Below are 15,721 nucleotides of genomic sequence, written 5' to 3' on the forward strand. Positions count from 1 at the left end.
TATGTATTTGTATATATGGTATGGTATGTAGCAAAAGTTGGTATAATTTTGAAAGGTACGTAGGGATTAGAAATTGCTGATAAGCTCTTAACATAATATGAATGAGCGAGTATATACATATTTCATTTCATTAAAATACATACACGTATAATATTATACCCATACATACATAAATTAAATTATTTACATACATTCAAATGTATAGATGTTTTTGTATACATAGAAAGAAGACTTTTAATAAGTAATAATTAAAACATATTAGCTGATTTGTAATATTGTGAGCTTATTAAACTCAAATTTGACTTTGTGTGATGAGTTCAATGCAAATACTTAAAACACCTCTAAAAATTAATTTTTATTTCAGCAAATATTCAAAAAAAAAAGTCCACTAAGACCATATATGAAATATACCTTAGATACGGAAACAATTCGAAGTACAAATCCTGGAATATTGTCATTTTTAATTTTGATACCGTAAATCGGTCAATTGTGAATTCACGAAATTCCCACCGTAGATGCGATACCGAACTTTTCAGTCTAATTACAACCTAGGAATACGAAAATTACGTGCATGCTATACTTAACTTGTATGAATCAAGTGTACATATAGAATGGGCATATGCATACAGTTTTATGAATCAGAGAATTTAATACGCAAACCAATACTTTTTGAAAATCGTCTATTCACAGTAAAACGCGCTTCCACTGAGCAAAATACAATATAACTCTCAGTATAAATGTATGAGCCGTTTGAATTGTGCGAGGGTTGATTTTGAATAAATTGAAAAGGAAATTCCACCACCTTCCAAAGGATGTCTTGAAATTGTTGATGTTTGCCATCTGACAGGTGGCGAGTGAGCGAAAAGCTTTTCTAAAATGTTTCTATCAAAAGCTTTGAGCCAACAGAGCAAACCTTTTCCTATGGTGGAAATTTTATTCGTGCAGAAGGGTTTGCCGAGAATCGAGTACTGTATATATCAGTGCATAAAAATTTACTAATTTCCAAAAAACGTGTCCATTTTCATTATTGTCAATTAATATATAAAATATATTTCAATATTCTTAAATTAATAAAAACAAAAATGCGCATATTCGTTTTTTATAAAGATAGTTATGGAAAAGTGTGTGTGTTTTGGTATAATCAGTGATTGTGTTCACCACAGAAAAAAATCCGTCAGCCTATCCTTGGTGTATACGTTACAAAAGCGATATTTATGTGTATGGTCTTTACATTTTTGCTGATACAATTCCTTCAATATCCTGTAAATTAATGCCTTTGATGATCTAAACTAGTAGTGTAATAACAGTTGAAAAAGTATATCGAAATAACTATTCAACATTCTGGCAAAAACTGTAGTGCACTACACAGCTAAGTTCCTGCAATGACAATGCGATTCCTTTAAGGTACTCAGTTCAGCAGACAGCCTTTAATCGTGTCTACTCATTTTTTATTTGAGCAATTCTCCTAAAAGTTGTGTTAATTTATAATAATTATTTTAATTCTCCGAAATAGTACAGATCTAATTTTAGCAGTTAATAATGATTTTATAGACTATACCCAAAAAATAAGCATGTACATATAACTTCCCATAGACACATATAAATGGGGACTTGAAATTTAAAAATTCGCATTAGCTCAATGCTTGCAAATGTGCGGAATAAACAAAAATATATAATAATAATTACAAAATATATACATATGTATATATTCTAGTAAAAATTGAAGAATTAGAAAACGAAAAAATCAAAAATACATAAATAAATAAATAATCAAACAAAATCTACTAATACTTGTATGGTTCCTTTTGTCTAAACAGTTCAAAAAAAAAATAACTCAAATGGTTCCTTACTATATTAAAAAATTAAGATCGGCGCTCTATCAACATTGTTTGTCATAGTTACTTTCAAACATCACGTGCATACTGCAAGCCCCTTCAATCAACGTATGTGTTCTTTGAAATGGAACGTATGTGGCGGAAAGTTAATCACAGTTTTGGTGGTCGTTCGTCAAAAACAGCAACCGTCGCACAATCTGCTGACACAACAAGTTCAGGGGGAGGTATTTGCGATGGCACCATGGGAATGACAGCTGCGAGTGGAAACAACACGGGCAACATGCCCTCCAGTACTGCCACTGGTCGTCGTTTGGCAGCAAGCGGTCTAGTTACGGTAGGCAGTGGACCCACAACAGCTACTGAGGTAAAGAATATACCATCGCAATATCCAAAATCACTGAGCCAACACGTCCTCCATGGCCATGCATCATCTGATCGCCGTAGACGACGTCGTCGTAAAAGTCGTTCGCGCAGAACTGGAGTCAGTTGTGTCGGAGGAGGCGGTGGTGACAATATGTCGTAAGTATTCATTGGATTACTTACGTTTTCGTTACGAATAAAACTAAATAAAAATATTTTTAGATCATCTGGTGGTTTTTACACAATAAAAGACTCTTCTGATGGCACAATTGGGAGTCACCGTCATCACCGCCAATTAAGGCTTTCGTCAAGCCGTGTAATGGCTACCTCTGCGCCAAGTGGCACAGTTATGATGTACCCTAATACAGGTCGGGAAGTGGATTCTATACAAACAGCAACTTGTACTACCACTACAGCAACAGCAGCAGCCATATCAGCTACTCCAGACATATCGTTGCGACAACGCGCCGTTGCGAAACTTCGCATGTTCAATTTTCACCTTAACTGGGATTTGCACATGACTCATTGCAAGCCATGCGGGTACGCACAGTAGTTAATATGAACTTGGTACATAATCATAACGAATCTTGAACTCAATATATAAGGCATAGCTAATCTAATGCTTAATTAGTATTTTCGAGCATCTTTTATTTAAAAATGTGTACATACGAACGCATTTGCCTTTCAAACCCTCTTAAGATTACATCAATAATTTCCTTTGTGCAACAGTGTAACATCTAGCAAAGTAAAGGTTTTAAAACAATTAACACTTTTCGTTACAGTTACTAAAGTATGGTTATAGACAATATGATCCCCATGAAACCAGTAAAAATGCTAAGTTCATATGAAAACTTTCATTGTTTCAAATAATTATGTACTTCATTACTTGTTGAAATACTGAGATCTTATTACACTTTATCTCATTTGAAATAGCCCACGACTTGGAGGAGGTGGCAGTGGTAATATTATAATGCGACGGTTATGCCGGAATCGACGACATGAAGACAACGAACTTTATCGCTCTAATAGCTTCAAATTCGAAAGATTCGAACGAAAGGAGTGTATCGACGAACTAACAGATACAATGAAAAAACAGGTAACATATTAAAATTTAAAATGAATTGCAAATATTAAGTATTTATTTTAAATATATGTATAAAATTAAAGGAGAGCCTGTTATGCTACACATATGTATATCACTAAATATGAATATGATACTAATTTCGGATGATTTCGTGAGATGGCTGGTCAATCTCACAAAATATATAGAAAAACACTTTTATTAATGCCTTTCTAATGCCGCTTCGAATAAAAATGCTGTGATGGTAGATATTGAATCGATGGTGAATACACGTTGGCTTTGTTTTGAGAACCTCTGCTAGATAAAGTTCCTCCAACACCATTCTGATCATGCAAGGGCGGAGGTGTTGGTAAATGATCACCTTCTGCATGAAATCCATTTTCATCGGCTCTATAATTAATGGTATATGTACGACCATCATCTCCTGTGTAAGAATAGGAACCTTGCACGTTTAGTGAGCTTTTTGGTTTGTTATGAATATCACCCGACTCAACGCGTTGAATACCATTTGCAGTTTCGAATCTATTTGGATCAATTAAATATTCATGTCGAATGAGTATAGATCTTCAGTTTTCTGATTAAGAATGTTACCCAAAATTATAACTTCCGCTTGAATCGCTTACGTAGTCCTGTCTGACGATAGGTATATGCTTTGTTGCAACATACCTTGTTCGTCCACTATCTGTACCATGTTCGTATTCTGTAACACTCGGCGCATCATTCACTCTCTTATAGTGCAAGTTTCTGTCTCGATGAGATGCCAAATATTGGCGAGAGGGAACACCAATATTTCCAGCCGGTAAATATTTTAAGGAAGGCTGAGCTAGGCTCAGAACTTTTGAAAATAACACGTACTCGTACAAAAAAAATAAACCAATTAGCTAAATGAGATTATTAATTTGTATATTTATATAAAAATCTTTATATTAACATTTTACTTACCCCTTTCATTTTTAAAAATAATTAATATCTTATATTGTTATTTACAACTGGCTAATAAAAATGTTTTGGTTGCTTTGCATCTGACGGGAACTTTGAAGAGACTGTCGATTGTAAACTATGCTGTACATTCTTTTATAGCAGAATATCGAAAATGGCATAGGATTATCAAATTATTCTTCGTTCATTTAGCTAAATTTCAAACCGTTTCTTTTTTATTTGTCAGTTGATTCCACCAATACTCTAACATCTCAACAACAAGAAGTCATACAATTTAATACGAAGAAGTCTTCAAGCGTATTATATAATATAAAAACTCTTTTCTGCAACTATTTTTAAATATAGAAATAGGTATAAGTGAATAACTAATTTTGTTTTATGACTAATCTTAATCTCAGCGTTTTTAAAAACATTGAATTAATCAATCTTTGAAATTAAACGCGTTACTGAATTGAGTTAATCAATATATATGAGCATACATACATACAAGCACATTATTATATGTAATTAGTAAATATAATTCGACAATGAAGTCGGTACGCTATAATTATGTACATATGTACATGCAATATACAGCCAAACGCGGTAAAGTTTAGCAATCTCATTTAAATAAATCTAATTTAATGTCTCATGCATTTTGCTTAAAAAAATATATTTAATTCTTCTGTTTCATTTCTTTAAGTTCTGCTTCATATTAAGTAAAAATATTAATTTTATAAACCTATGGCGCTGCACAAAAAGTTTACAACTTTTTACGTTTCACTTGATCAGGCTAAACTGTATTTTTTATTACTGTTAATAAGATCAAAAGATCAGTGCTATTATTAGCATCTGCTCTTAAGAATTTAGAACTTTATAATTGGCAAACAAGTCAAAACTATATTATGCATTATTAATCATTGTCGAACACACGCTTTTCATTTTTGGGCAATCCCCGTTTTTTCTTACTGACTGTCCGTTTTAAATTGATGTGGTTTGGTTTGAAAAAGTGAGCACTTTATGTACGCGATCATTTTAACCAAAAGAGTTCTGCGCTGTTAATAGGCAGACGGAGTATAAATATGTACGACGGAAGAATAATATATACATATGTACATATATATCTGCATGTGTTTTTATGCATTGGATTTAATATTTGCTCAAAAAAATACTAAGACAATATGCTAATTTATGGTTATATGCATATGTTCTTAGACTCTATTAACTGTTTTTTTCTTAATTTTCCGCCAATTTAACATTGAATTGATTTTTAGAAACCCCAACAATTAACACAATTAAGACTACGAACATAATATGCATATGCATATGTATGTAGGGACATACCAGTAACGTATTAATGCTGTAAAAAAGAGCACAGCTTCGGTAGAATGCACAAATGCAAGATCGAAAAAAATAGTCGATGTCTTCAGAACGAACTTTTAGTTGCCAAATATCTACCGGCGACAGCGTTATTGCTAAATATTGGCGACTTACATGTACGTATGTATGTAAATACATAGATTTACTCAAATGTACTCTCTTATTTGTTCCCTGAATGCAAAGTTTTGACCAATAACACACTCTTGACACGAGTACCAATTTATGCATACACATATGTATGTATGGATACATGTACATAAAGACGAGTAATTATTGTTAAAGATGCTTGGATGTGTCACGAATTTGAAACACAGTATTTTGAATTCATTATGAACGGATTTCCTGACAACCATTCGTCTTTATGACTGACAATCGACATAGATATGTATACATGCACATATATATATATATACATATATATTTACTGTTATATAAAGATATGCACGTCAATGTAATAGGAGAATCATGCAATTTTGTTATAATTTTTGGTTGGATGTACACGTACAAAATGTATCCAATTCAAAAAATAATATAAAATATGTTAAATACTATAGATACGTAAATGATGATAAAACTATGGAAAATGTAGACCTGGGAAGAACTACAAATAAATTCTATACACAGAGTATTCGTGGATATTTAGAATTACAAACAATTCCGTATGGCCTCGCTGTTATCAATACCAAAAAATTATATAAATTAATTTATCTACTAATTAAAATATTACTTGTCAACAGTTTTCATTCGTTCACGATTTCACACGTCATACCTGAAGATACATACATTGTGCGGTTTAAAACTGATGATGCATGCATACATATATTATATATTTTTTTAACTTAAAAAAATCCACAACTAATTACTTATTTAAAATCCGATGCATCCGATAATTAACATCCATATTTTCGAATATAATGTTTAAAAGAGAGTATGAATCCGCATTGCAAAAGCTTTCGCAATCGAATATCGCTCTCACAGCTCTTCAACCCTACTTTTTCGCTTTTAAGGGTTGAATTTGATGAAATGTCTTTCTGCAAATTATATCCGCAGTTCTAAAGTCAACGTCAAGTGAAACAAACAGATTACTTATGATTGAAACGTTTTATTTTATTTAATAGGAAAACAAAAACATAAAGCTACCTTCCGGTTCGTGAATTTATTTCATAATTTAAGTTGAAAATAAATTACAAACGAAATGTATTGTGTATATACATCCAATTTTGTAACCGAATCAGTGAAAAGTCGCATATTACCAAAGTAGAACGCAAACCGTACATATCACCACAACGTAGTGGAACGGCTTTTAACTATTGCACAGTCCATCCATCTTCAATACAAAGTTTTTTTTTGGAAAATTGTCCTTTTTGTTATTTACTTTATTGTTAATGTACAAAAAAGATTTATATTTGTATAACTAGTATTGAGGTTTCGTGAATCTTGGAAATTGTAAAAGGTGAGATAATATGTAATATATTCCATTTCCGTAAGTTCACTAAATACTCTTCATTTGTGTATATGCTTGTGTGTGTGGATTATCGTTGTGTGTTTCACATGTTGAAAAAATCGGCAGTAGAAATATTTCGTGATTTTAATTATTGTGTTTGATTCCTTTAAAACATATGAATCTTTAATTGAAAATTATAAAAATACGTACAAATGGCAAGATTGATTTTCCCAGCATCGAAGTACTATTTTGTAAGTACTTTTATAGTTTATTTTTTAACTTGTAGTTTTTTTGAAAAGAGCGGTTGCGTTCGCCATCACTTTTCCACAGACGCTTTTACTCTCTTCGAATGTAAATATAATGCAATGAATATGTGTACACATGTGCAAATAATTCGAAATTTCGAAGAAATACTAGTCACAGCGCCACAGCGTATACCTTGTTTTCGTCACGACCTTCATGACTCATCGTTGCTGATAAAAAGAGAGTGGGACACTTTTGGAACCCGCTTGAGGGGTTTCCCAATGCCTTAGTCGATTGTCATCACAAAACTTGTGAAACTTATGTGCCGAATAAATACCTATGTACGTACACCTCTGGTTGTCCATACATCAGTATGTAGTGTTTTAATTATAGAATAACTAGTTCTGTTTCTGCAAATTTAATTACATATATTTTTGCGAAAGTCTGGAACATTAATGAAAATTAATTTGGGATAACTATCTATACTCCTTTTACACTCTTCACATTTACATACCTATATACATACATGTATGTATATATACATACACTAGAAATTTAATATCTTTATATATATAAGTCGAGTTGGGGTCATTTTATTGGACAAGCTACATGTTATGAAAAGAATGCGAAATAAAACATGAGATGCGTTTACCCTCCTTTGACGCATTCATCTAAGCAAGGTAAACACCTCATAGCGAAAAGAAAGAAGAAAAGCCATGTTTCATATTTGTAAAGAACTCACAGTCAATAGCATCTCTTTAGAGGAACAACATTCGTACTACAAAATGTATTAATAGCCTCGAGCTTGAAATCATATCTACATATGTCCCCTCACGTACGTTCTATATTAGGAGAGAATGTTATGTGACAGTAGATCTTAAATTGTAATGCTAAGAAAGTTGGTTAGTAGTAAACGGTAATCCTTATAGTAAAGGTGCGCAGATTTATTGGTAAAAGTTTGTATTAAACAAAAATAGATAAAAATGTTTTGTCGTCGGTGCTGGATAAACTTTTCATCAAATGAGTTAACTGTACAATGTGCAGGACCATGTTCACGTCTTTTTCACGACAAATGTATTGGGTTATCTTCTTCTACAAGCATGGAAATGCACGAAAAAAAATATCTTGAATGGTATTGCTATGATTGTCGGAAACTATATCGTTTACAATTATACTTTGAGGTGCGAAGCTCAAATTCCCTTCGAATTACAGCAATAACAGTACACACTTCTGAAATTGAAATATTGACAAAAATTTTTGTTTTCACTTCAGATTGCTATCTGTGACGATTACAGTTTACCAGTTGATTTTGTTAAGAAACGGCCGTCCAGCTTTGATCCATGCTTAGCAGAAGCTATACCAATAAATCCAGAACATTGGATTCATCCTAGTCCACACACCGAATTTGTAAGCTAATACATATATAGTTATGCAAATTTGCGATTTTGTAATTATTTGTTTTAAATATTTATGCAGATTACATTAAACGAAAGGAAAGAAACGCAATTTCAAGACTTAGAAGCGCCACCTCCACCACCACCATCAGCATCTTTATCAACGTTACCAACAAACAAGACGACTTTGAATATACTTCCACCTACACATGTTTCGAACAGCATACAACGTTCTAATCAATCTGAACATACTGACTTACAAACATTAAACACCCACTCTATTCAATTAAAATCACATAACCAGAATAATCAAACGCAATCGCAACCGCAATTCCTTCTTCAACCACATCCTCCTCTTCCCACAACAGTAAAGCACGCATCGATTAAACTTATTGAAGGTTACTCAGATCCTAAAGATTCTAAGCGTCACAAGAAACAGAAACAGAAGAGATTAAAGCGAAGGGTAAATAGACATCAACGGTCTCCCCATCAGATTAGCGCCTCTAAAGATCAAAAACTAACTAAGCGTTCTAATTGCAGTTCAGGTAAGTTCGAGATATTATAGTATATACACATATATTGATTAAAATTGTGGAATATATATCTGTCCTCAGATTCATCAGGTCCTAAGTCTTCGGGTGATGAAAACAATGAATCCATAAAAGTTCCTGAACTTAATTCACCTGATAGCATATCTGACGACCTTGTGCAAGCATTACCTTCGCAATTATATCGAAGTCCTCGTAAATTGGTAGCTGCTCCATCAGATACTAGCAAAAGAAATCCGTCACCATATTACTACTCGGACATATTGAAATCGAAAGATAACGAGATAGGAGCGCCAGATAAGGATACAAAAAATAAAAGCCGCCAATCGACAGTTTCTGAACCACCTCATTTGACGCATTCATCTATTGATATAGGTTTTTATCGTAAAAGTACAAGTCTTGACATACCAGAAGATAAAGAGCACGATAAAGATCAGATTGAACAAGATAAAAACTCTGCAAAGCCACTCTTAGTATCAGCCATTGGTTCTATTGAGACACCCAAACGCTACTCATTTACTGAGGAGGGAGTACATATAATTCGTTGTGATTCGCCTACCACTTCGACTTCAGAAGAATCTGATTGTAGTGAATGCCAGAAGCGTAGACAGTGGCATGCAAGGGCTTTAGCTTTAGTCCGAAAAACATGTAATATTCAACCAATTTGCGCAGGTGTGAACACAGGAACTTGTATTCATCAGACTGAAAAGTTACAGGTCCTGCCAGTTGCGGAAGACAATTCGTCGATGCCTCCTCATAAACAGTTCGGACCGGCAATTTGCGCCTGTGTTGCACCGACTGTTGGAGACGACATTGACGAATTCTTTCGACCACGTAGTATATTTTACGTCCATCCAAATGGCGTACATGAATGCCCAGACTGTGTACCAGACGTAAACAATTTAAACTCGTCTATTGGAAATGTATTTGAAGAAAACAGTGAAACTCAATTAAATTGTACAATTACTGAGGCGGACGACGACGAAATGTCTAGCCGAACACGACAATTGTATGAGACAGCGTTCGATTGTAAAATAGCTAAATCGGACGATGATCTTGACGAGGTTGATCGAGTTACAAACCACTCTGTATTATTTCAGCCGAACAGTAGTACTGATGTTGTTATAAAGCCTGAGCCTCGTCCTACAAAATCTACACAAGTGAAGTCTCGTCTCGAAGGTAAGAGATTAAAAAATTCTAAAAATCATGCCATACAAGAGAAAAGCAGCAACTCAGGCGGAAATGCGAGTGGAAATGGCTCACCACTTTCGTCTTTCCCTACAGAAGGTGACCCTCCGAAAGATGCTGACTATGAAACTCATATTTTAAAAATAACAGCAGGCATCGAAAAAGTACTTGTTAGTGATCAAAATGATGGCCAACAAATGGATTTACCATCAACTTCTACATCGCAATTGCCTATTCGTGGATACACTCCCTCTCCTCCGTCAACTGCTCCATTACCGATTAAATTTCCAGGGAAACATGATCGTTTTCTAATGAATAGTATAAAAAGTGCTCCGAACTTGCCATATACAAATCCAGCTCATCCACGATTACGAGACTTACGTCTTCCACTACAGTCTTCTTTGCGTCAACAACATCAACTTGCTGTATCTGTGGGTACTAGTAATGAGAACAGCATCACAGATAGCGCATACGTTAATCCACCATCTTCAACTTCACGAAACATTCATAATATTACACAATCGCACAGTTCAAGAGGTCGGAACAGACCTCGCTCATTTGTTATTGAATCGGGGCGAGTATTGGAACTAAGAAAAAGCCACGTCTCCCACCGCCACCATGTGGGAAATGACGGTCGCAGGCCACATAATTACTCCTCGACCGAAAGCATTGCCACATCGAGTAGTGGTGGCAGCATGGAATCTTTGCGGTCGAGTACCAGTGAAGGAAATCGAAGTACTTCCAGTTCAGAATCAAGGAACTCAACCTCGTTGAGTTCACATAGCTCTGAATCTGGTAGCTCGAGCGTTGCGCTCCCTTTGCGAGCACCTATTGTTGTCCACTCAAAATTACATATCTTAAGTCCAATATCAGACAAGTCTTCCCAAGAACCAGCTTCCGAATTGTCAGAACAAAATAAAACTCAACATACCTCCCCTGAGGAAATTACGCAAATTGGTCAACAACTCCAAACAGGTTCCCACACTTCAACATTAAATGTTGAAATTACAAAACCTCTACAGCAGACATCAACAGATATATTAAAGAAAAAGAAGCTGCCCGCAAACAAGACACTTCTCAATTTAACCGATGAAATTATTGGTTCGGATAGTGGCATTTCACTTCATTCGCGCGAAGACTCAAAATTAAGTGCTGGTATTCAAAATTTTAGTCTTTCAAAGCTTAATTTCCCACAGTCTGACAAAGTAAATGAGAGCAGCACCAGCGCAGCTGCGACTGCTGCACACTCATGCGGGGTACCCAAAGACTTACGTGATTTACCTTTTGATATGCCAAAATTAAGACGAAAAAAGGCTCTACAACAGGTAATTACAGAGAAAAAACAATGGCAAATCTTATTTTCAGATGGTTATCATTACTTATTTATAGGAAGCTTGTACATCCGGAAGTGCCACTTCCGTGGACTTGGGCGATTTACCATTTGACATGCCGAAACTGAGAAGACGACTTCGCACGAATCAAACAGAAACAGGGCTTTCGTGTCATAGTACTGAATCCAGCGGATTATCACAAGCGTCTTCTAGTCATTCAATGCGTGATGAAAACAAGATCTCCCTGAAGTTAGGTAAGTAATTTTTTAAAATGTAACGCTCAATGTGAGCTGTACAGTTAATACAATATAAACATTTGTTTTCTTTGACACAGATGGTGCTATCTTTCGACAAAATTTAACTTTAAACTTTAATGAACCGCGTCCAACAAATAAATTCGGCAGTCTCGATTTACGAGGCCTTTCATCCAACAAGGAACTCAATCTTAACATAGCAAAAGGCTTCACATCAGCTGTCGATTTAATTGATATTTCTATACCACTTGAGCGTCAAGGGTAAGATACATTTTACATATTATTATTAAAACAATATAAATCAATGTTTTTATTATTTTCGATAAAGTTGGTATCATGGAGCCATTACTCGCATCGAAGCAGAAAATACCTTACGGCCCCTCAATGAAGGAAGTTTCCTTGTGCGTAACTGCGAATCCACCAAGCAAGACTATTCACTTTCACTTAAGTAAGTATTTACAAGAAAAAGTTTGGTAACCAAAGGTATAAAAATAAATAATTTAAAATAAATTTAGGGGTGCCAAAGGATTTATGCATATGCGCATCCAACGCAACGAATCAGGCCAATACATTTTAGGCCAGTTTAGTCGTCCATTTGAAGCTGTTCCCGATATGATCCGACATTTTTGCTTAAATCGCTTGCCAGTTCGTGGAGCAGAGCATATGTGCTTAATTGAGCCAGTCATAGTTCAGTTATTATAGGCCTTTTTACGAGATAATTTCCGATTACTTTAGATATGTACATATGTTATTAAGCATATAATGTAGTTTTTAGGTGCTAACGTATGCATATATAATATATTATATACAAGAACATATACACGTTTACTGATAAAATTAAAGGAACAGAAAACGATAAATAATAAGACAATACCAGTAAATTAACACGAATGCATAAAACCCATATGTAAATATATTTATTTAATATGTATGCATGTATTCCTGGGTGACAAAAAAATATTGCCTTTGCACCAGGAGTTACGTATCAATGATATATGAACTTACATGTATTCACATGCTTATGATGGCTAGAAAATATTATATTAGGTGACGCGAAGATAGGCAGTTATTATAATCCCAATAAAGTTAGATATAAAAAATCATTACATGCACATACAGAAATACATTCACTTCCACACATGAGACACTCTTTAAATAAAGTGTACATATACACAACACATATTTATTTACATCAGTACTACATAAATATATAAGCACTATTTACATAAATTCTAATATGCGAAAGCATGAAGACCTGCAAAATGCATAATAAATTTACGCACATATTGAAATCATGCATATACATACATATATATTTGAAAAAATTCGTTTGAAAGTATTTGTTATTAATTTTAATTTAAAATCCTCACATTAAAGAACGAACTTGTAAATAAAGTATGTTTCTTACACACTCGTGTGTAAGTTTCGTTGAGCAGCTTAAAGAGCAAAACTAATTTAGATACAAATTTATATAAAAGTTATGTGCTATTAGGCACTTATTAATAAATCTGATTGATTTTAGTGCAATATTTGTTTAATATATATATTTTCAATTATTTTTAATTTTTGTATTGAAAGTCAGTACCGAATATTGAATGTGCAATAAGGTAGTTATTATAATTATTCTTGTTAATTCTTCAGAAAACATCACATTTACACATCTGGATGTATTTGAATGCAGTTTGTTACAAAATATCATAATAAAATATTTGTTTATGATATCACTTATCTACTTATTTTTGCTTCTATATACTCAACATTAATATTATATATGTTTTAAATTCTATATTGAATTTAAAGGGGACCGATTTTGATTTATATTACAAATAATCAATACTGAGGGCAATAAAGCACAACATTCTCTGATATGCACCATAAGAATTATGAAATTTTATCTGTTCAGCAAATGGAAATACTATACAACGTTACAAATCAAGAGAACTAATCATCGATAATAAAATTTATGAATGTGCGTACATATGTATTACTATAATACAAATGTTTATTTTTTCATTTTCAAATAAAAAATTGGAATTAGTTTTATTATAATATTGTAGCAATTTACATGAGATGTAATAAATAGAAAGGTTTCGTTAAAATTCTTAATTATGTATTGGATCTGTATAAAAAATGAAAAATAAAACATTTCTATAAAATTGCTGGTAGAAATAGTGATATTAGTATAAGCTTTTTCAGTTTGATATATAATACACACGAAACACTTTCAATTAAGTACGAACCGGGTAAAGTTTTACTGCTGAAAGTTTTAAAATTTTGGTAAAAAGGAATAATGCAATAAGACGTCAAAATATTATTGTATATGATATATATAGTTATGAGCGCATACATGTGTGCTTAGAAAAATATTTAAAAAGCAGTTTCTGTTTGAAATATTCTTTTAGAGAATAAAATAAATACTTTTGAAGACAGTAGTATTTTAAAAAAATACTTGATCGATATTCATGCACACATACTCATAAATGATATCATAAGCCAATGATGTATAAATAGTCGTAGATATTCATACTATAAATAAAAACATATTAACCAAAGCGATTTATATGATTATTTGATTTTGGAAAAGAACAGATATTGGACGAAATAAACCAAATAGTAAGTCTAGTTAATTTTAACAATAGAGAAAATAAATATGTATATAATTCTGAAAGTTATGTAATTATAGAGTCAGCGAGAGTACGATTTATGGCAAATTAATTTTGTAAGAGCTCTTGTAAAAAGGATGCATATTCGTATATAAGCTTGCAAAGGTACATACGAGGTGTGTTCAAAGGAAAATGAGAATTTTGATTTTTCGCGGGCTATGTACATTCGATTATCGATATTTTGTTTTTGTTATAATCGGACACATATGTTTATTATGTGCTTGCATTAGGAGCCAATTTCGATTAGTATTTTGTTTTTGACAACAGAAAATATTTGTCGCGTTTTTGTGTGCTCTTCGATTTTCGACTTTGTTTTGCTAAATTTTGAGCAAAAGCAATGTCGCAGCATTAGTATCGCTCAGGAGTTGTGAATGACGTCAACAACGATCAGGGTTTGCTCAAACGGGTCATAACTGGTGAAAATCATGGATTCTGCATCACGACAATGCACCAGCTCACACATCAAAGCCTATTCGTATTTTTTTCAAAGTTCACCCTTTCCTTTGAACACACCTCGTACGTGTTTATTCCAGGAAGCCATTAGAAAAGTTATGTAGCTGTCCTCCGTATATGCTTATGTGTATATGTATTTATTGATGATGCTTGCACGTTGAAATAAATTTTGATTTGCCTTTAGCACTCACTCACACACATTTAAATAGAATATACAATTTTCTCTACTTAAAACCAATTAAAATAATATTTCACTAAGTAAAAAATGCTAACCTGCAAATATAATATATCTTTATTACGCGCTTTAGCATATCGAACTTCATATTTCAGGCAACACCAACATTTCCTTCGTTCAACTCGCAACTATAAAAAATAGTCGACATAAAAGTAGGAAAAATGATCGTAGACGTTCTATTTCCATCCTTAATGACATTACAAGAGTTTCAATGTAGATAGGCCCTCTATTCCAACTTTGTAGGAGAAATTGCAACTTTGAAAATAAACACTTCTGATCTCATCTTATTCTTAAATTATGTAAAAAATAACACGTCCGTTTAATACTGACAACTGTTAGCTACTGACATTTTCATTTTTGAATGATTCCATTTCCGCTACGTAAAACTCTCAAT

General features: G+C 33.3%; 2 protein-coding genes across 3 annotated transcripts; one reads left to right on the forward strand and one right to left on the reverse strand.

Moving 5' to 3' along the window:
* Window positions 1-823: 823 nt before the first annotated feature.
* On the forward strand, window positions 824-14,532 carry hwt (heavyweight). 2 transcript variants are annotated; one of them, XM_070110586.1, is made up of 11 exons: window positions 824-2,354; window positions 2,418-2,735; window positions 3,129-3,291; window positions 8,534-8,668; window positions 8,738-9,200; window positions 9,270-10,382; window positions 10,488-11,716; window positions 11,781-11,976; window positions 12,057-12,237; window positions 12,305-12,424; window positions 12,492-14,532. In XM_070110586.1, the coding sequence occupies exons 1-11, from the start codon at window positions 1,960-1,962 to the stop codon at window positions 12,676-12,678; spliced, it is 4,500 nt and encodes a 1,499-aa protein (XP_069966687.1). In that variant the 5' UTR covers window positions 824-1,959; the 3' UTR covers window positions 12,679-14,532. The 2 variants fall into 2 exon arrangements, with proteins under 2 accessions (XP_069966687.1, XP_014089679.3); XM_014234204.3 differs by having other exon boundaries at window positions 825-2,354; window positions 9,270-11,716.
* Window positions 3,300-4,497, reverse strand: LOC118682789 (Cuticular protein 11B). The gene is made up of 3 exons (XM_036372604.2): window positions 4,219-4,497; window positions 3,868-4,157; window positions 3,300-3,798 (listed from the first exon to the last, which is right to left on the reverse strand). Exons 1-3 carry the CDS (start codon window positions 4,225-4,227, stop codon window positions 3,489-3,491), a joined length of 609 nt encoding a protein of 202 aa, XP_036228497.1. The 5' UTR covers window positions 4,228-4,497; the 3' UTR covers window positions 3,300-3,488.
* Window positions 14,533-15,721: the final 1,189 nt, after the last annotated feature.

This window comes from Bactrocera oleae, chromosome 5 (assembly GCF_042242935.1).
Source record: "Bactrocera oleae isolate idBacOlea1 chromosome 5, idBacOlea1, whole genome shotgun sequence".
Classification (NCBI taxonomy): Eukaryota; Metazoa; Arthropoda; class Insecta; order Diptera; family Tephritidae; genus Bactrocera; species Bactrocera oleae.